Genomic DNA, 21,355 nt, shown 5'->3' with positions numbered 1-21,355 from the left:
ACTGAGCTCCACAGGAGTGAAGTGAATCCAGCTAAACTTGGATAAATTGAACTGAATTAAAAAAAAAGTGTGAGTGTGATTCAGATTGCTCTGATTCAGATTGTTCTGTCTGCAGTTTACACTCTCTCTTACGGAAGTGGAATCGTTGTGTTTGCGTTAAGGGGCGCTAAGAGGAAGTACAGCTCTCTCTGGTACGTAACTGACTGACCTATAAAATAATATACTGTACGTGATCAGGATGTTTTATCAGATATTAAAGAAAACAATTTTTTTTATTTAAACTGTGCAGTACATATCATTGAGAAAGTGACTTTATTTCAGTAATTCAGTTCAAAATGTGAAACTCATATATTGTATAGATCTATCTATTTTAAGCATTTATTTATTTTATTGTTGATGATTATGGCTTACAGTAAAAAAAAACAAAAATCAGTTTATCTTTTGGCAGTGTGGGCAGTGTGCCAAGTCCTGCTGGAAAATGAAATCTGCATCTCCATTAAAGTGCAGTACATTACAGAAATCTATGGGGGTTGACCCTCTGAATCTGCCCACTGCCAATCATTCCCCCAGTCCCATTTCCACACTCAGGTTTGCCAGGTATAGACAAGAGCAGAGACGGGTATTTTGGACATTGAAATGCATATCGTCGCTGTCCAATGAAAAACACTTATCTCCAAAACAGCAACTTTACAGGAGAGAGAAAAAAAACTTTCAATAGAAGTCAATGTAAAAAGAGTTTATTTCAGGTCATTTTGAAATTCTATTCTATTGGTCTGTTCGTCAAGAAATTTTGGCACAGTGTGAGGGACAGTTTGTCTGTTCAAATTATGTAGTAAACTAAAAATCATCAAAAATGGAGATAAGTGTTTTTCATAGGACAGCGACGATATATTCGCTGATCAGCTGCAGAGTAAGACTCATCACTTGTTACTCCATTCATTTACACTGTAGTGTGTTTGGTCTAAAGTGTATGAATGTGTTTCATTGTAGGGAGAAGTGGGAATGATATGATACAGGTGAACGCTGGAATAACTGAAAATATTTCAGGTAAGACTGTACGGCCAAAGGTTCGGAGCATTAAATTGTCTAAAATCTCTTGGTTTGCTGAAACATGAGAGGCCGAGCACAACTCCTAACAAAACCAACCCCAAACCATAATCATAATGATCCCCCCTCAACCAAACTTTACACCTGGCACAATGCAGCAAATTCTTTTCTATATGTAAAACCAACAGGCACTCCACATCATTTTTATAAAGTGAGATTGGTGTCAGAAATGGCACAGAGCTTCATTTTGACTTTTGTGTTGTGTGTGTGTGTGTTGTGTGTGTGTGTGTTTTGCAGTGTTGAAAGCACAATATTGCACTTTACCTTACCCTGAAGATTCAAGGATTCTCCACCAGCTTTCACCAAACTGAGGAATTAACGTCTTTACTTTATTGTTAAATCATATAAAAAACACTCGGTACCACTTTAGAACAAGACTACCTTTTTAATGGGTTTATAAATGTTTACAATTAGTTTATTAATGGTTACTAATTAGGTTGTAAATGCCTTACAAATAATTAATAATCAGTTATAACACATACGTAGAAAGGGCAACAATATAGATAGCTGTGGGTTCACTATTTGACAAACAACAGGGCACTGTTGTCCTTTCTACGTATGTGTTAAAACTGATTATTAATCATTTATAAGGCATTTACAACCTAATTAGTAACTATTAATAAACGAATTGTAAACCATGTATAAACCCTTTATAAAGGTAGTCTTATTTTAAAGTGGTACCAAAAACTCTTACAAGATTTTTTTCATAAACTGGAGTAAACTCAGGATATAATAGCAGGTTAAATTTGGTGCAATTCTTCAAATTTTTCTCGTAATTTCAATCAATGAATGTTTATAATAAAATGTATTTTTTTATTTTACACTGTGTTACATTGCATGTATTTAAAACAGCATTTTTAGTTTAACAGTTTAAAAAAAAGTGCTACATAAAATATCATAGCATATCATAACAATGTGCAATATGTATAATTTTCTTGTGCAATCAATGGAAAAAATATTGATATTATGAAGCTTTTTGATACTACAATATGATTATTATTTGTATTTATGTATATACTGATCTTGTGACCTCTTTTCATTTTGTGCACATTTTTCCACTGTGAAGATAATAAAGGATGTTTAGGTGTTTTTAAGCTATTTCCTGTAGCAATGGAAAAAAAGAAAATTTTATAAATCTTTGTTTTTAGTAAAGAGCGATGAGTGCTGTTTCCTACACCTTCAAAAGACTCTGGAAACTGGAGAAAAACTGCTACAGGAAGACGTCTGGCTGACCTACATGGAAACAGAAGCTTTAGCCTTTAGTCTCAGTTTCAGCAGTAAGGAGAAGAATTTGCTTTAATCTGAGAGTGCAGTAAAAAGGTAATTGATAAGATAAATATGATAATAACAAACTGGATAATACTAATGCCTTTACTACTGTTGATGTGAGGGACAGCCATCTTGGATTTTGAACTGAGGGTGGCTGATTACAGTGAATTTCTAAAAGAAAGAAGATAATATCCACTTGAGAATCTTGCCTGAGTTTGTCAGGCCACCAGATGGCGCTCCTGATTGAGTGCAAAATGAATGGATTCAAAATGAATGGATTCAAATGTTTCAGCACTATTAAGGATTATATTTTCTGTAGCAACTCATGCATTTTTTAATTTAAACTGTGCAGTACCTCACAGAAATCTATGGGGGCTTTAGACTCTAAATCTACCCACTGCCAATCATTCCCCTCAGTCCCATTTCCACACTCAGGTTTGCCAGGTATAGACAACAGCATGCAAACAGTGTGTTGCAGCCATGGAAACGGGTGAGCTGGATAATTTTCTGTTGAACAGGTAATCACTAAGCTTCAGGAAGGTTGCTTACCATAGCTGGGTAATTTACAACTACTGGTAACGTAGTAGAGACTGGTATTTTGGACATTCAAACGTATATAATCACTGGTGAGCTGCAGAGTAAGATTCGCTGCTTACTACTTACTGTGTGTTAATCTGGCAACCCATGTGAGCTTCACGTCTGGGGAGGTGCAGGTGAGGAAGAAAACTCTATCCAGTGTTTGGAAATTGGACTCACTCACATTTATTACTGATTGTTCCTTTAAACTTCAGTTATAAACATGCTCTGGCTGTACTTTCAACAGCAACACTAGTGCTTTTAATAATGCCTAAAAGCTGTTTACTGTATAAAATAGAAATAAACATATTATACATATAAGTGTATTTGCTATTTTATTTTTATATTCTTAGCAAAATTTGTTATTGTATTTCTTAAAATTAAAGGAACATCATGGTCAAGTGTTAAAATCAGCTTAAATTCTTACTTTTAAATGACCAAATTCCTGGTGAAATAAAGCAAACACACACTCCTGATCTCTCAAACTCAATGCAGAGGGCTTTAATGAGCAGAATAAAGGTACATAGAAAAGTAAGAAAGGGTGTGTGTGTGTGTGTGTGTGTGTGTGTGTGTGTGTGTGTGTGTGTGTGTGTGTGTGTGTGTGTGTGCGTTTAGAGGTTTTACAGGTTGACAGGCTGGTGGGCACAAACAGTACACTCCTGTATTTCACTGAGCATTTATGATCAGGGCTGCTGTTTGCTCTATGTGTGTGTGTGTGTGTGTGTGTGTGTGGAGGGGGGTTAAAGGAGTGTTCTCATTAACCCTCCTGTTATGTTCTGGGTCAAACTGATTTGTTTGTCTCTAATGATAAAAATGAAGATATCTCCTTTATTTAGACGTATTGCTGCCCTGAGGAAATTACATATACTTTCAATTCAGACCTAAAACTTCCAAATCTAATTTCAAATCTCAAAAAGTCTTAAACTTATTAACTTATCTCAGGTTCAGCATGGTGAGCACAGAGAGGTGAAAACAAACTTCTAAAATTAATTTTATTTACTTAACTTAGGTCCTGAAATATAGTGTAATGTGGTGTATTGTGATGTGCTGGTAATGTAATCTAATGTAAACTGATGTAATGTAATGAAGTAAAAGATATATGATGTAATGTAATGTGATGTAATGTAGTGTAGTGTAATGTAGTGAAGTGTAATATAGTGTAATGTAATGTGATGTATTAAGAGGTAATGTATTGTAGTGTAATGTAATGTAGTGTAATGTAATGCAATGTTATGTTATATAATGTAATGTAATATAGTGTAATGTATTGTAGTGTAGTGTAATGTAGTGTAATGTAATGTGATGTAATGTAATGTAGTGTAATGTATTGTAGTGTAATGTAATGTAATGTAATGTAATGTAGTGTAATGCAATGTTATGTAGTGTAGTGTAATGTAATGTTATGTAGTGTAATGTAATGTAATGTAAAGTGATGTATTAAGAAGTAATGTACTGTTGTATAATTTAATGTAGTGTAATGTATTGTAGTGTAATGTAATGTTATGTAGTGTAATGTAATGTAATGTAAAGTGATGTATTAAGAAGTAATGTACTGTTGTATAATTTAATGTAGTGTAATGTATTGTAGTGCACAGTAATGTAATGTGATGTAATGTAATGTAAGGGTCTTTCTTCTCCGCTGGACTTCATCGCTCCACCCGGCGTACATCTCCGTTTGGTCGTTTGCTTTATTTTGTGCCGTTTCTTTTTTTTTTTTTCGTCTACACTCTACAACTTCATCACAACACTTTCAGACACGGTTGCCATAACAACACATACAGTACACAAACCCGTGACCGCAGAAACAAGCCCCGCCCCTTTTTAGACCGACATCATAGAAACGTTTTTAAAAACTGTTAAAATGTAAAACAATTGTTAAGAATTCGTTTGATTAAAAAGTCACAAAACATCACTTCAAACATTTTCACAACTTCTTCTTTAACTCCGACCACAAACAGGCAGTGACTCCCAACCCTGACGCAGAAGCAGATTTCTGTGTGTGTGTGTGTGTGTGTGTGTGTGTGTGTGTGTGTGTAAAACAGAACAGTGTGACAGTGTGGTTTTAAAAACGTGCATCACATACTTCACTTTACTACAGTACTCACACAGTGGGCGGTCACAGTGAACGAGTGGGAGGGGCTAAAACTTCATATAAGGACTAAAGTGACATGGGCTGTATACCAAAACAATATCCTATTCACTATGTAGTGCACTACTTTAGGTTATTCAAAAATTGCTGCTATATTCTTCAAATTGCACACAGTGCACTATTTAGTGCACGGTGTTGGACTATGTCGCAAATTACACTTGTAATTGTCTCAAATTACACTTTAATATTGTAAAGTGCAACATTTATAGGTATGCCTCGTTCCTTTATATTGTACTTATTTTTTGGTACCACTTTAAAATAAAAACTCATTTATAAACTATTTATAAACCCTTCATAAAGGAGCTTATTATTGGTTATTTATTAGGTTATAAACCATTAATAAGCAGTTAAAATTGCCTGTCGTTTACCAAATAGTAATTCCATGTTCATTTATACTGTTAAACTTCAGATATTACTGTTAAAGTAGATGCTTATCTTACTTTGTCTTTTCCATCAGTCATTCTTAACATTTCTGTTAAAAACTTTATTTATTTAACTATAATAACATATTAAATGACTGAACTGATATGTTAAAAAGTTATTTTCACTGTTGTTCTTTCTATTTATGTGCTTATTAATGTTTTAAATTACAATCTTAATCTCAGATTACACCCTGTTCTAATATATATATATAGTGTGTTATTTTGGGCTGTGTCTCAAATGAGACCCTATTTGCTGTTCAGCACACTATTTTGGGCTTTGTCTCAAATTGCAACCTGTTCCCTAAATAGTGCACTATTTTGGTTTCTGTCTCAAAACCTTCACACCTTCCTTTTAGTGCTCTTGATTTTTCGCCTGTATAAAAAAAAGTGATTAGGGTACCATTTTGGACACAGCGACTGTCTTAGTGGATTTGGCTTCTGACTGGCTGGTTTGGGTGAGGTGGGCGGGGCTTCAGGTGGTGGGTCTACTTGGCATTGGCCGAGCTGCTGACCATCTTCCTGACGGCCTGGACAATGGATTCCCGGTCGATGCCGTAGATCTTGAGCAGATCGGACATTTTGCCGCTGCGGGGGACATGGGGGACGGCGAGACGCTGCAGGACGAAGCCGGACTCGTTCACTAGGGCAGAACTCACGGCCTCCCCGAGACCACCTGTGGAGGTACAGCCAGATACAACAGAAGAGAAAATAATATTAAAGATAATATATATACATATACATTCATACATTATGTCTTCCCATGTTTTTGGTAAAATTCCCTCATACTGCCCACTGGATATCACTGCCCTCATAGCAAAGAACTCTCTGAGAATGTCAGAAGCAGAATTGTAGCTCTTCATAAAAATGGCCTATGATATAAGAAGATTGCTTACACTCTAAAACTGAGCTACAGCACGGTAGCCAAGGTCATACAGTGTATGAAAAAATATATACAGCTCTGGAAAAAAAGAGAGCACTTAAAAATTGGAACAAATTAAAAATATATAATCAAGAGGAAGATAGATAATCACAACAAACAAACTAAGCTGAACTGCTTGAATTTTTGCACCAGGAGTAAAGCAGCATAAAGTTATTCAAAAGCAGTGTGTAAGACTGGTGGAGGAGAACATGATGCCAAGATGCATGAAAACTATGATTATCTTAAAACTTTATGAATATGAACTTGTTTTCTTTGCATTATTTGAGGTCTGAAAGCTCTGCATCTTTTTTTTATTTCAGCCATTTCTCTTTTTCTGCAAATAAATGCTCTAAATTACAATATTTTTTTTTGGAATTTGGGAGAAATTTTGTCTGTAGTTTATCGAATATAATTTATACTCAAATGTAAACCTATAAATAGCAAAATCACAGAAACTGATTCAGTAACTGAAGTGATATCTTCTTTTTCGGAGCTGTATAATAATACATAAACTAATTACTATTATTATACATAATGCTACATGATGTTTCAAATGTAAAAAAAAAATAGTTCTGGTCATCATTAAAATGTTGCTTAGGTTTGCTTAGGGCGCCCCCTAGTGAACAACCTTCACACCAGTAATAAGTTAACATGTATATTACAGTTTTTCTCCATTGGTTTGGCTCATTTCTTGAAACTGAGATGACATTCTCAAAATAACATGGACAAATTCCCAATCTAACTTGCAGTTTCTCATAACAGAATGGCATTTCTCATTGCTTTCATCACATTTCAAATGCTTTGTACATGTCTCAAGCACTTAGTACATCTTTGCAAATGGTTTTGTACAAGTAGCCTACACTTAACACAACCATCCTACATTTAGTACATTTTCCAAAAGAATGCATCTTGTTGATCTATCTTAATTGGTTAGTTCTCAGTGTAATGGTTGTTCTCTTCAAAACATGTTAGCACAATTTCATCATATAAGTCATCATCTGCAGAATAGTCTGCTCAATTCTCAAAATGAATTAAGAAATTGTAATACAATACAGAACACATATTTTGGAACATTTCATAAATTCATTACAATCAGGTGAGTAGGTAACAGGTGAAAGCAGGTTTTGAAGAAAATGAGTGTCCCACATTACTGGTGACCAATCTATCAGTTTGTTGTCTATTATTTTGAATGCTGGCATTGCTCTATATACAGTGGATATAAAAAGTCTACACACCCCTGTTCAAATGCCAGGTTTTTGTGTTGTAAAAAAATTAAAGCAAGACAAATAATTTCATAACTTTTTTCACATTTAATGTGACCTATAACCTGTACAATGCAATTGAAAAACAAACATAAATCTTTACAGCGAAAAAATATAAAACAAAAAACTTAAAATCACCTGGTTAAATACATATAACTAATACTTTGTTGCAACATCTTTTGCATTTATTACAGCACTCAGTCTTTTTGGGTAGGAACCTATCAGCGTGACACATCTTGATGTGGCAAAATTTGCCCACTCTTCTTTGCATAACTGCTCAAAATCTGACAAAATGTGAGGGCATCTCCTGTGCCCAGCCCTCTTCAGATTACCCCACAGATGTTCAATGGGATTCAGGTCTGGATTCAGGCTGGGCCATTCCAAAGCCTTAATCTTATACCGCTGAAGCCATTCTTTTGTTGATTTAGATGTGTCCTTTGTGTCATTGTTGTGCTGAAAGATGAAGTTCCTTTTCATCTTCAGTTTTCTACCAGAGGCCGAAGGTTTTTGCCAATACTGACTGGTATTTGGAACTGTTCAAAATTCCGTCCACCCTGAATAAAGCCCCATGCTGCCACCATGCTTCACTGTAGGTATGCTGTTCTTTTGGTGACGAGCAGTGTTGCTTTTGCGCCTAATATACCTTTTGGAATTATGTCCAAAACGTTTAACCTTGGTTTCATTAAACCATAACACATTTTCCCACATGCGTTTGGTAGATATCAGATGAATTTTTGGAAAATTAAGTAGAGCTTAGATGTTTTCTGGATGTTTGTTTTGCACAGACATATGAAGAAGTCGGCAGATTGTTGTCACATGTACTACACAGCCAGTACTTGCCAGAAATTCTTGCAGCTCCTTCAGTGCTGCTGTCGGCCTCTTGGCAGCCTCCTTGACCAATTTTCTTCTTGTCTTATCATCAATTTTTGTCAAATGTCTTGTTCTTGGTAATGTCTTGTTGTGCCATGTTTTCTCCACTTGATGATGACAGTCTTCAAAGTGTTCCCTGGTATATTTAATGACTTTTGTAGCCTTCACTTGACTGATATCTATGAATAATGAGATACCTCTGATGCTCTGGCATCTCTTTGTGGACCATGGCTTGTGCTGAAAGATGTGGCTACAAAAATATCAGGACAAGCCTACTAGAACAGTTAAACTTTATTTGGAGTTGATCAGAGGCACTTTAATTGTTGACAGGTGTGTGCTGACTCCAATTTAAAGTGAGTTTGAAGGTTATTGGTTAAATTTGAACACAGCAACACCCCTAGTTATAAAAGGGTGTGCACACTTATGCAACCTCAATATCTCAGTTGTTTATTTTTACTTCACCTCCCTGAAAGATTTCTGTTTGTTTTTCAATTGCATTGTACAGGTTATAGGTCACATTATAGGTAGAAATTATTTGTCTTATTGTAATTTTTTTTACATCACAAAAACCTACCATTTGAACAGGGGTGTGTAGACTTTTTCTATCCACTGTATACATCTTGGCCTGGTGCTAGTTCTTTGATGCTAGTCCTGTGATTATATAACGATGATATAGTCCTGTGATGATATAATGATTATATAGTCCTGTGGCGATCAGTGTAGAGGATGGCTCAGGCATTCTTCCCACAGTGCATTGCTAAAGAACATATCAGATGCAATGTTGATGAGAATTTATGGCCAAACAGACTGCAGCAGATGGATGGCCAGGAAGGTGATGGAGAGAGGGGAGTGACACAGAGTAGTCAGAATGTTACTGTATTGCATTTGTGATGCTTGACTATTTTTTTACCTACTGTAATGTATTTTGTTTTGTTTTTGCAGGTTTTTGTAATTTGTATACATAGTATATTTGATACATTTTCCTTAGTATTTTCTTTTCTTTCTACCTACAGTAATGTGTAAAAATGTACTTGTAAATAAAAATAGTTACAATTTCCTCAGCAGAAAGAGTGCAGTGTGTGTGGTGTGAACATTGTATTCCTTTAGCTAGACCTCTGCCATAAAGACAAAACATCTAAGCATTTTGACCTGCAGTACTTACACAATGCCAAAGGGACAATGCATTTTGGGGGCACTGATGATTTGTGTGAGAAAGGAAATCAGTTTTGACACGTGGGTAAACTGTTTTTGGAGCGATATGAGCAGTGATGAGGATCCATGTAGTTTTGCTGCACCGTTCAGTTTATTTTGACAGATGGACAAAATTAATGAAAATGCGCCAAAGCAATTGAGAAGGATCTATGCCATTTTTATGGTACTGACTATTTATATGGGAGAAAGACTTCATTTTGAAGCAAGAATGAACGTTTTGGGAGACATATGACATTTTGCTGGTTATCTGAAGTGTTGTGAAGAACTGTAAGTCTGTTTGGCCAATTTACCTTTTAGTTATAGGAATGTCATCTCAGTTTCAAGAAATGAGCCAAACCAATTGAGAAAAACTGTAATATATTTGGAGCTTTACAGAGGCTTAATAAAAGCAGTTTATTATTGTATATTGTAGTAAATTATAGAAATAGAGATATTTTATTCACTAGAAACTCTTTTTGTTTTTTATCCCGACCCCAGTCTGACCTCTGGTGGTATCTTCACCTCTTCACCTATCACAGGCTTTTCTCATTTTTGATTTTGTTTGGAACTCTGCTCAATTTATGTATTACTGCAGGCCTTTCCTGTCTGTTAAATCACGCCCTCCCTTTCTTTCTCTCTCTCTCTCTCTCTCTCTCTCTCCCTTTTTTTGTCTCTCTCTTAACAGTGTGTGTGTGTGTGTGTGTGTGTGTGTGTTATGTAGGTCACTGTGAGCCCGGTGGGTAGTCGTTTGCTTAAGGAGAGTTGACAGCCCTCCGCTACTAAAAATCCACCCTTCATTTCATCTCTCTCTCTCTTTTCCTTTCTCTTTATTTCCAATATAGTCCCTCACTCACTCAAATTCTCTCTCTTTCTCTCTCTGTATTCATTTTTTATCATTCATTTATAGGTTATTATAATATTTATAATATTTTTCAAATTTTTTGACACAAAAAACGAGTAAAAAAAAGCTCAAATTTAGCCTACTTATGCGAAAAAATATCAATATCATTAACTATATACATAATTGTGTGATTAGCCATGTTATATATTATAATATTACCTAGTAACATAGAAATATCATTGTAAAACTGTTAAAATACATTTTGTAATCACTACATATTTGATAAGGGGTGTCTCTTTGTTCCTGCCTCTTGTGACCTCTCTCTCTCTCTCTCTCTCTCTCTCTCTTCCTCTTTTTCTTTCTTATTATTTCTACTATAGTCCCTCACTCTCTCTATCTTTCTCTATCTGTATTAATTAATTAATTTATTCATTTATTCATATGTTAATATAATATTTTTTCCCATTTTTCTATCATTTTTGGACACAAAATCAAAAAAGCAATGAGCTCAAATTTAGCCTAATTATGTAAATAAAATATTAGTGTAAGTAATTAAATACATAATAATTGTGTGATTAGCCATGTTATACATTATAACATTATCTAGTAACATATAAATATCATTGTAAAACTGTAAAAATATATTTTGTAATCACTATATATTTGATGAGGGTTTGTAAAGGGTGTTTCTTTGTTTCTGCCTCCTGTGACCTCACTCTCTCTCTTTCTCTCTCTCTCTTTTCCTTTTACTTTATTTCCACTATAGTCCTTCACTCACTCTCATTCTCTTTCTGCATTCATTTTTTTTATTCATATGTTAATATAATATATTTTATATCATTTTTTGACACAAAAACAATAAAAAAATGAGTCAAAAAAGCTCAAATTTAGCCTACTTATGTAAATAAAATATCAATGTTATTAATTATATACATAATTGTGTGATTAGCCATGTTACACATTTTAACATTATCTAGTAACATATAAATATCATTGTAAAACTGTAAAAATATATTTTGTGATCACTACATTTTTGATGAGGGTTTGTAAAGGGTGTCTCTTTCTTTCTGCCTCTTGTGACCTCACTCTCTCTCTCTCTGCCTCTTACACACACTCTCTCTCTCTCTCTCTCTCTCTGTCTCTCTCTCTCTCTCTCTCTCTCTTTCCTCAGAAACAATGCATTTTGTCATTTTATACTCTGGGCCAATCACAAAACGCCAGCACATCACGTGTTCTGCCGTCAAACCAATCGCAGTTTGCCACAATGGCATGTTCTGCCACCGTCAGCCAATCAGAGAGCTCCACTGGGACACGGCACGGCCGCCCCGCCCGAGCCGAAACCCACCTTCGTAGTAGTGGTCCTCTACAGTCAGGATGCGGCCCTTGGTGCTGCGAGTGTGATCCATGATGGTCTTGGTGTCGAGGGGTTTGATGGTGAAAGGGTCGATCACGCGAATGTAGATCCTCTCTGAACAAAAATCACATCATCACATGCAGCATTAGCATAACCTGTAGCAAAGTAGGACTAAATAAATATACTAAAAGTTATTATTCTAATAGTTTTATTCCTGCAATTTTCCATTTTCTCTCCTTATCCTTAGTGATACCCCAACACCAGGAGGGTGAAGACTAGCACACGCCTCCTCCGATACATGTGAAGTCAGACTCCGACTTTTTTTGAACTGCTGCTGATGCAGCATTGCTGAGTAGCATCACAGCGCTAATGCTCGGAGGAAAGCGCAGCGACTCGGTTCCGATACATCAGCTCACAGACGCAGCCTTGTGCTTCTGCACAGCGCTATCAGCACAGGAAACTGACCCACTTACAATTACTTCATTTATACAATATTACTCAAATTATTTATGATACATAATATATTATAATTCCTGAATTTTTTATATTTTTAGTTAAAACACACATATTACACTGTCTCAACACATGGATGGCATGTAATACATTCTTGTTAGTATACTAAAAATAATGTATTCCATGCCATCCATGTGTTGAGGCAGTGTAATATGTGTGTTTTAAGTAAAAATAGTTAAATTTTCAGGAATTATAATATATTATGTATCATAAATTATTTGAATATTATTGTATGAATGAAGTAATTGTAATTAGGTAATATTGTATGCAGAAATGAAGTAAAGTTTACTAAAAGAAAGGCTTGACTGAAGTTCAGTTCAGTTATTTACTCTATGTAACTCTATTTAAGTCTTGCGACCGAGTTGAAGTTACTTAAATTTACATGAAATTAAATTTACTTAAAAAAAAATCTAATGCAGAAAGTTGCGAAACTTTTTTAAAATCAATTTTACACGTCATTTTTTTCAGTGTATCTGTAAATGTTATATTTATATATAATAATTCAAGCTGCCAGTTTGCACACTGGTCTACATAAGCATCTGTTTCTTTTTTAAGCACAACCAAACATCATAAACTCCTCTCTTTATCTCCTCTGTACCTTTCTTTAGCTGTTCGGCTGCAGCGAGAGCTTCATGCAGGGTCACTCCAGCGCCCACCACCGTCACCTGATCATCCTTACTCTGACACACCACCTGAGGCATCGAGAACACAGGTATTAATGCTTTTACATCATTTATTACACATAAGATATGTCTTTTTTTTTTTAGCTTAAACAGGCATATTAGGCATTTCATCTTCTGTAATTTCATTTTTGGAGTCATGCTCTGCACTGAGCATGCAGATACCTTGGCCTGTCCAACATGGAAGTCCTCATTGCTGTTGTAGATGATGGAGCTCTCAGGGCGGCTGGTCCGGATGTAACAAATTCCCTGCAGACAGATACAAAAGATTTTTAATGGAAACTTATTGGGAGCTTATTTAGTGTACTGGTAATGATGCTGTATTACACTGATATGCCAGTATTATAGGATCCCTTGACTTACAGCTCTGAAAAAAATGAAGAGTTATGTTTGAGTAAAATGAACATTGTTGTTTTATTCTATAAACTACAGACAACATTTCTCCCAAATTCCAAATAAAAATATTGTCATTTAGAGCATTTATTTGCAGAAAATGAGAAATGGCTGAAATAACAAAAAAGATGCAGAGCTTTCAGAACTTAAATAATGCAAAGAAAGTAAGAGTTCAGAAATCAATATTTGGTGGAATAACCCTTGTTTTTAATCACAGTTTTAATTCATGCATCTTGGCATCATGTTCTCCTCCACCAGTCTTACACACTGCTTTTGGATAACTTTATGCTGCTTTACTCCTGGTGCAAAAATTCAAGCAGTTCAGTTTGGTTTGATGGCTTGTGATCATCCATCTTCCTCTTAAATATATATATATTTTAAATTAAGTGGTCTCTTATTTTTTTCAGAGCTGTTTGCCACATCGAATGGAAACTAGAGAACACTGCACTGACTTGAGTAAACGAACAAGTCACACATCAAAAAAGTGACTTGAGTAAAAGTTAAAGTGTCTTTAAACTTCACACTTAAGTGAAAGTACTAAAGTATTCAACATTATTTGTACTTAAGTATTGCTGAAGTAGTTTATAGTAAACTGTAATACTGAAGAACTGAGAGTAAAAGTACAGAAGTGTGTTATCAGTCTAGTCATTACAGACAGAAGTGGAAACAGAAGCATCATCTTTATCACTTGATTGACTCGATGGTGAGTTTTCGCACTGGTAAAGTGGGCGTGTCTGAGCAGATCAGTGGTATCAGGTGTACCTTGGTGTTAGCCGCCAGCTCTACAGCTTTCTCAGTGGAAACGCCGTCACTGGGGTAGAAAACAGTAGCAGTGGGAAGAGTCCTGAACATAGACATGTCCTCCAGACCCATGTGGGCGGGTCCATCTTCAGCTGTTACACACACACACACACACACACACACACACACACACACACACACACACACACACACACACACCACATGTACTCATAAACACTGTACATTAGAACTGGGATATAAGACCACTGGAGCTCGATTAGATTTATCCAGCAGGTCCTGTAGTTTAATTAGTAAATGACTGGCTTGTGATTAAGAATCTGATTTATTTCTCATACTGGATTAATATCTCCCATAGTTATTACTGTCAGACTGCAGATTCATATTGGATTAATATATCTCATAGTTATTACTATCATACTGCAGATTCATACTGGATTAATATATCTCACAGTTATTACTGTCAGACTGCAGATTCATACTGGATTAATATATATCATAGTTATTACTGTCAGACTGCAGATTCATACTGGATTAATATCTCCCATAGTTATTACTGTCAGACTGCAGATTCATACTGGATTAAAATATCTTCTCAGTTATTACAAAGACTGCAGATTCATACTGGATTAAAATATGTTTTCAATTGTTACTGTGACTGCAGATTCATACTGGATTAATATATCTCCTCAGTTATTACAAAGACTGCACATTCATACTGGATTAAAATATCTCCTCAGTTATTACAAAGACTGCAGATTCATACTGGATTAAAATATGTTTTCAATTGTTACTGTGACTGCAGATTCATACTGGATTAATATATCTCCTCAGTTATTACAAAGACTGCACATTCATACTGGATTAAAATATCTCCTCAGTTATTACAAAGACTGCAGATTCATACTGGATTAAAATATCTTCTCAGTTATTACTGTCAGACTGCAGATTCATACTGGATTAAAATATCTTCTCAGTTATTACAAAGACTGCAGATTCATACTGGATTAAAATATGTTTTCAATTGTTACTGTGACTGCAGATTCATACTGGATTAATATATCTCCTCAGTTATTACAAAGACTGCACATTCATACTGGATTAAAATATCTCCTCAGTTATTACAAAGACTGCAGATTCATACTGGATTAAAATTTGTTCTCAATTGTTACCGTGACTGCAGATTCATACTGGATTAATATATCTCCTCAATTGTTACAATGATTTCAGATTCATACTGGATTAAAATCTCTCCTCGATTGTTATCGTGACTGCAGATTTATACTGGATTAAACTCTTGCATCAGTTATTGCCATCACTGCAGATTCTTACTGGATCCAAATCTTTCCTTAATAATTACTATTACTGCAGATTCATACTGGATTAAAATCTTTTCTCAGTTATTACCATCACTGCAGATTCATACTGGATTAATTTGTCCTTGCATGTTACTGCTAGACTAAAGACATTAAAGAATTAAACTGAATTTTAAAAGATCCATAGTTACAAGTATTGATTTTAGACTGTGGATTCATACTGGATTAAAAATATTCCTCATTTATTGCTATCACTGCAGATCCATACTGAATTAATATATTCCATAATTAGTACTGTCACTTCAGATTCATACTGCATTCCAATCCCTCCAGTTCTTATCATCACTGCCGATACATACTGCATTAAATTACACTCCAGGTGTTATTATGAAAATACACATTTTGCAGATTCATACTGGAAAGGTATGAACTATTAAGACTACAAATACTGCAGATTCACACTGCAATAAAATCACTTCATTTTATGTAGTGCATAATTCATGCTGGAATAAAATAGCTCCACAATTAGCACTGCAGATTCATACTGGATATGTCCAGGATTCAAATCAATCCACAATTATTATTATTAAACTAATCCTGTTACAGCTGGGTTTTAGAAAGCTGCACAGGCAGACAGGCAGACATAAAGGGCAGGCAGTTATACTATAGGTGTACAGACAGACAGACAGACAGCCACAGTGACATGCAGTGTACCTGTACTAACGAAGGGACAGGTGGTCACCCGGAGACAGCCTCCGAGATGGCCCGGGGGAAGTGAGAGAGGGAGGGGCTAATGAGAACTCCACCTCCAGAGGGGCAGGAAAACAAAACACATCATCTCAGGAGAAAAACAGAGACCATTAATTACCATACAGTAACAGTGACATCACCAGCGCTCATCACAAAACCTCATACACCCAAAAAAGCAGGAAAACCTTAATATATGTTTAATACTGTATGTTTATGTAAATATATAAACTACCAGTTAAAAGTCAAGAGTTTTAGAACACCTTTATTATTTAGCTCACTGCTAAAACTGAATCTCAGTCCTTAATCATGTTAATCTGAGACTAAAGGCTAAAGCTGCTGTTTCCATGTGGGTCAGCCAGACGTGACTCTTCCTGTAGCAGTTTTCTCCAGTTTCCAAGAGTCTTTTGAAGGTGTAGCAAACAGTACTCTGACGGTAAGAACAAAGCCCCTAAGGTGACATCATGTTAAAACAAAAATAATGCCTTCCAACAAGATAATTAAGGCGTGGGAACGAGATAATTAAATTGTGGAAACAAGCAGCTCTCAGGGTTTGTGCTCAATATGACTGCTTAAGAAAGGTAAACGGGTCTGAATACTGTCTGGGTCTGAGCCAATCAGCTTTTAGTATAAGAATGAAGTGTTTTTACTTTTTCTTACTGTGAGAGACTCAAAAATATCATATAATCAATTCAGAGATAAAAATAAAAAGAAGCTTTATCATTTTCTGGCTATGACATTATTAGTCTTAATTAATTATCTTATTCCCACACCTTAATTATCTCATTGTCAAGCCTTACTTATCTCTTTCCCACACATTATGATCTCATTCCCACAGCTTTGCATGCATTATTTTTTTTTTTACATGATGTCACCTTAGGGACTATGTAGAAAAGACTTTTACTTAAAAAAAAAATGTTGCCTTAAGAATGCATTGGAAATTACATGCCAGCTGTAAATTGTTAATGATGACTTGTTTCCTAAAAAAAGCCCCCACCCCATTTTTAACTTACAATATACTGTTTATTTTTAGTTTTTGGATAATATACAATTTTTGTTTTTAAATATATAAACAGCCTTTTTTAGTTTTTAAGTTAATTTCTTTCCTTAAACATCTTGCCAATGTTTGCAAACCTTTGTAGAATTTATATTCACTAGATTTTGTACGATTTCAGGTTGTTTATTAGACCTTTTAACCGGTAGTGTAAAATTATCCCAAGTAATTTTGGATCATTTCTACTGGCTCAATAACAAAATATCACAATGGAAATCTAGAATATAGAATATGAAACATAATTAATAATAATTAATAATTAATAGGGTGATAAGGTTTTGGTATGACCGTGATCTACAGACTCTACTCTACAGAGAGTTGGAGGTGCTGGAATCTACAGCAGGTGAGAAAGAGGAGGGATTAGAAGAGATTCTGGGGGAGTGCACGGGACTGAAAGGGTCAGGAGTCATTAAGATGAAGGAGGAGGAGGAGGAGGAGCCACTAACCTATTGACAGGCCGCAGTGAGAGCCGCACAGGTTGATGTTGCTCTCGGAGATGGTGGCCATGCGGATCTGGTCGTAGGCGCGGGTGAAGAAGGTGGCGAGTCCGCTGGCGAACACGATGTTCCTCTCACGGGCGGCACAGCCGGTAGCTACGCTCACCTGCACAGGTAATCATGGATCATACAATACACTTAAAAGTGTCTCCACCTCTAATTCATCAGCCAGCGGATGTCTGTGCCATAATTTTATCAAATAAAAACCTGAAAAGTATTCAGCCCCCTTTACTCTGAACCCCCTAAATAAAATTCACTGCCTTCAGATATCACTTAATTAGTTACCAGAGTCCATCTGTGTGTGATTTAGTCTCAGTATACATGGTCACTCTGGAGGAGCTGCAGAGATCCACAGCTCAGGTGGGAGAATCTGTCCACAGTACAACTATAAATCGTGCACGCCACAAATCTGGCCTTTATGGAAGAGCGGCAAGAAGAGAGCCACTGTTGAAAAAAATACATAAGAAGTGCTATTTGTACAGTAAACATATGGAAAAATGTGCTGTGGTCAGATAAGACCAAAATTGAACTTTTTGCCCTAAATAAAAAGTGCTGTAAAACATGGTGGTGGCAGCATTATGTTGTGGGGATGCTTTTCTTCAGCAGGGACAGAGTTGGGAAGTTGGTCAGAGCTGATGGGAAGATGGATGGAGGAAACCTGTTGGAGGCTGCAAAAGACTTGAGACTGGGAAGGAGATTCACCTTCCAGCAAGACGATGACCCTAAACATACAGCCAGAGCTACAGTGGAATGGTTTAGATCAAAGAATATTAATATGGGGGGCTGAATACTTTTACACATCACACTTTCTAGATTTTTATTTGATATTTAAAAAAAAAAATCTATGTATCATTTTCATTCCACTTTCACAATTATGTGCAATTTTGTGTTGATCAGTCACTTAAAATCTCAATAAAACACATTTCAGTTCGTGGTTGTAAGGTGACAGAATGTGAAAAAGTTTAGGAGGTATGAATACTTTTGCAAGCCTCGGCAAGTGTAGACAGTGCCCTCCACCCATTCAGAGAGAGAGTCGCCCAATGCCCTCGCTCGGGCTCCGGTTGCTGATGGTGAAGCAGCGTGGTCTGGGATTTGAATTTGAATTCTTGGGCCATAATGTAAAAAGGGCTTTAAATAGAACTTTTATTAAAATGTGGGGTGAAATCAGAGTGTGAGCTAATGTCTAAAGAAACATTCTCCAAGAGCAGGTCTGGAAATACCTCCTCTGAAACATCTGCTCAACATCTGCCTCAAAGAAAACTAAATACTGTATCCCAAGCCTCCTGCTCACAGAGAGCTTTATCAGAGAGACAGAAGCAGAATGCTGAAACAGGAAATCACCTAAACTCCTCATATGAGTTTCATCTCACACACTTGCTGTAATTTCCTGCTTCCTGTATCAAAAATCTCCTTTATCCAGCTCACAGTTCAACCAGAAACCCATCAGCCTCTCTGCACATGTGCAATAAATACAGCAGCTCTTAAACTGCAGGACAGGCTATATGAATTTTTGGAAATCATGTAGTTTGGTCAACTATGCAAAATGTTAAGAATAGTTATGATTATTTCAGTTTCAATTCGCCTATATACTGTATGTTCCGAAAGTAAATTCCACCCACAGAGCACTCTGATTGGTCTGTTTAGTCTAAAAGGAGACCAGCCAGAATGTCATTGGTTTTCTTATTTTTCCACCAGATTCTTGAAAAGCTAACTTGACCCAACCCACAGCAACCATCCCAATGACACCCTAGCTACCACCTAACCAAAACACAGCAACCTCTTGGAAACTATAGTAACACAGCAATCACCTATCAATACCCTACCAGCCACTAAGCTACTGCATAGACACGACTTATAACACCATTGCAAGCACCTAGCAACACCATAGCAACCACCTAGCAACTGTGTCTGTGTTTTATATTAATGCTATTCTTCATCGGTTTTCTTCTTTTTCTACCAGATTCTTAAAAAGCTAACTTGACCCAACCCACAGCAACCATCCCAATAACACCCTAGATACCACCTCAACAAACCACAGCAACCACTTGGAAACCATAGCAACTGCATAGGGACACTTAATAACACATTCCAAGCACCTAACAACACCATAGCAACCACCTAGCGACTACGTAGGAAATCCATAGCAACCACCCAGATCCATGTGCAATATAGCAGCTCTTAAACTGCAGGACAGACTATATGAATTTTTGGGATTCATGTAGTTTAGTAGAATAGTTATTATAAGCAACTATCAACAGCATAGCAACCACCTAGCAACTACGTAGAAAATCCATGGCAACCACCCAGACTCCTGAACCCTGAGGATGGGATCAATGGCAGATGACCTCACTGGAAGGTCATCTTTATAGTCATTATATTTATAGTCAATTCCAGAAAAATTAAAGTGACTATTTTTTTGCAACAGATCCCACCCACTGAAAACCTGAATGTGATTGGCTGAATGTTTTCGTCAGTTTGTAATACAAATAATTCATTTGATGTCTTCTACAGATCAGAAAATTGCACAGAAGTTTTGTGCTATTAATAAATGAAATATCATTAGATTTTGAATCTCTAGTTTAAAGTGACAGTCTGTGAGTGTTGTGGATTTGGGGAATTGGAGCCCTCTCTGGTGAGAATGTGTAATTGCACAGAATGTGCATGTAGAAAAGCTCTTTTAATGCAAGTTAATGTATATAAATTGCACTGTGAAGGTTTTTTTTGTTCATTTTTTTATGAATATGAAATACTGTTAAAATTTAAATAACAATTATATCCAACAAACCTACCAGGCCACTCTGTTTTAAGGATGAATATATAAGAATGTGTAAGACGTAAAAAAGATGCATAAAATAGAATATTTTATTTCCTCCACACTCAGAAATACAACTGCTGTCCATTCAAAAGGAAAAATCTCAAGGATTGCTGCTTTAATATTAAACATTTTCTCAAAATGAATATTTTTCCTTTAATTATTTCCCGCTTCAGTGCGGTGAATCCCAGCTCATGAATGCTGCAGTGGATCAGAACTCATGCGGAGGGCTTTTCTGCACGGCAGACTGCAGCAGGAACACACAGTGCAGCATCATATTCTGCAAACTGGAGCGTAAGTGGGTCACTGCTTCACTGCGTCTGCATTATTGATGCACCACCATGCATTATTCAGCCAACCAGCTTTCACCAGTTTAGAGAGGGCGGCATCTCTGGACCAATCAGAGCCTCCCAGAGAGCGGGAGCGCGTATAGCGGGTTCAGATACTGAGTCTGGCTCTGTAATGTATAGATGCTCCTGAGTCAGCAGCGAGACACTTGCTGTCATAAACCGTCCCCAGGGCTTCATATACATAAGACCTATATATGCAGCTGCAGCTCCAGACCTGCATCACACAGTGAATCAGCAGCATTACACAGCAGAAAGACCATATCACAGCAGCTCA

At 36.3% G+C, this 21,355-nt stretch overlaps 1 protein-coding gene across 1 annotated transcript in view; it reads right to left on the bottom strand.

Moving 5' to 3' along the window:
* Positions 1-3,427: 3,427 nt before the first annotated feature.
* The window catches only part of tkta (transketolase a), a 32,125-nt gene continuing 14,197 nt past the window's right edge, over positions 3,428-21,355 (bottom strand). Inside the window, exons 9-14 of the mRNA XM_022682575.2 lie at positions 17,869-18,025; positions 14,309-14,439; positions 13,319-13,402; positions 13,072-13,165; positions 11,952-12,074; positions 3,428-6,196 (exon numbers count right to left, since the gene is read on the bottom strand). Of these exons, the coding sequence (XP_022538296.1) occupies positions 6,009-6,196; positions 11,952-12,074; positions 13,072-13,165; positions 13,319-13,402; positions 14,309-14,439; positions 17,869-18,025 (777 nt within the window). The 3' untranslated portion in view covers positions 3,428-6,008. The remainder of the gene's footprint in view (positions 6,197-11,951; positions 12,075-13,071; positions 13,166-13,318; positions 13,403-14,308; positions 14,440-17,868; positions 18,026-21,355) is intronic.

The sequence above is a fragment of the Astyanax mexicanus genome, chromosome 24 (assembly GCF_023375975.1).
Source record: "Astyanax mexicanus isolate ESR-SI-001 chromosome 24, AstMex3_surface, whole genome shotgun sequence".
NCBI lineage: Eukaryota > Metazoa > Chordata > Actinopteri > Characiformes > Acestrorhamphidae > Astyanax > Astyanax mexicanus.
Note: the sequence above shows the minus strand (reverse complement) of the source record. Positions and strands in the feature narration are given on the sequence as shown.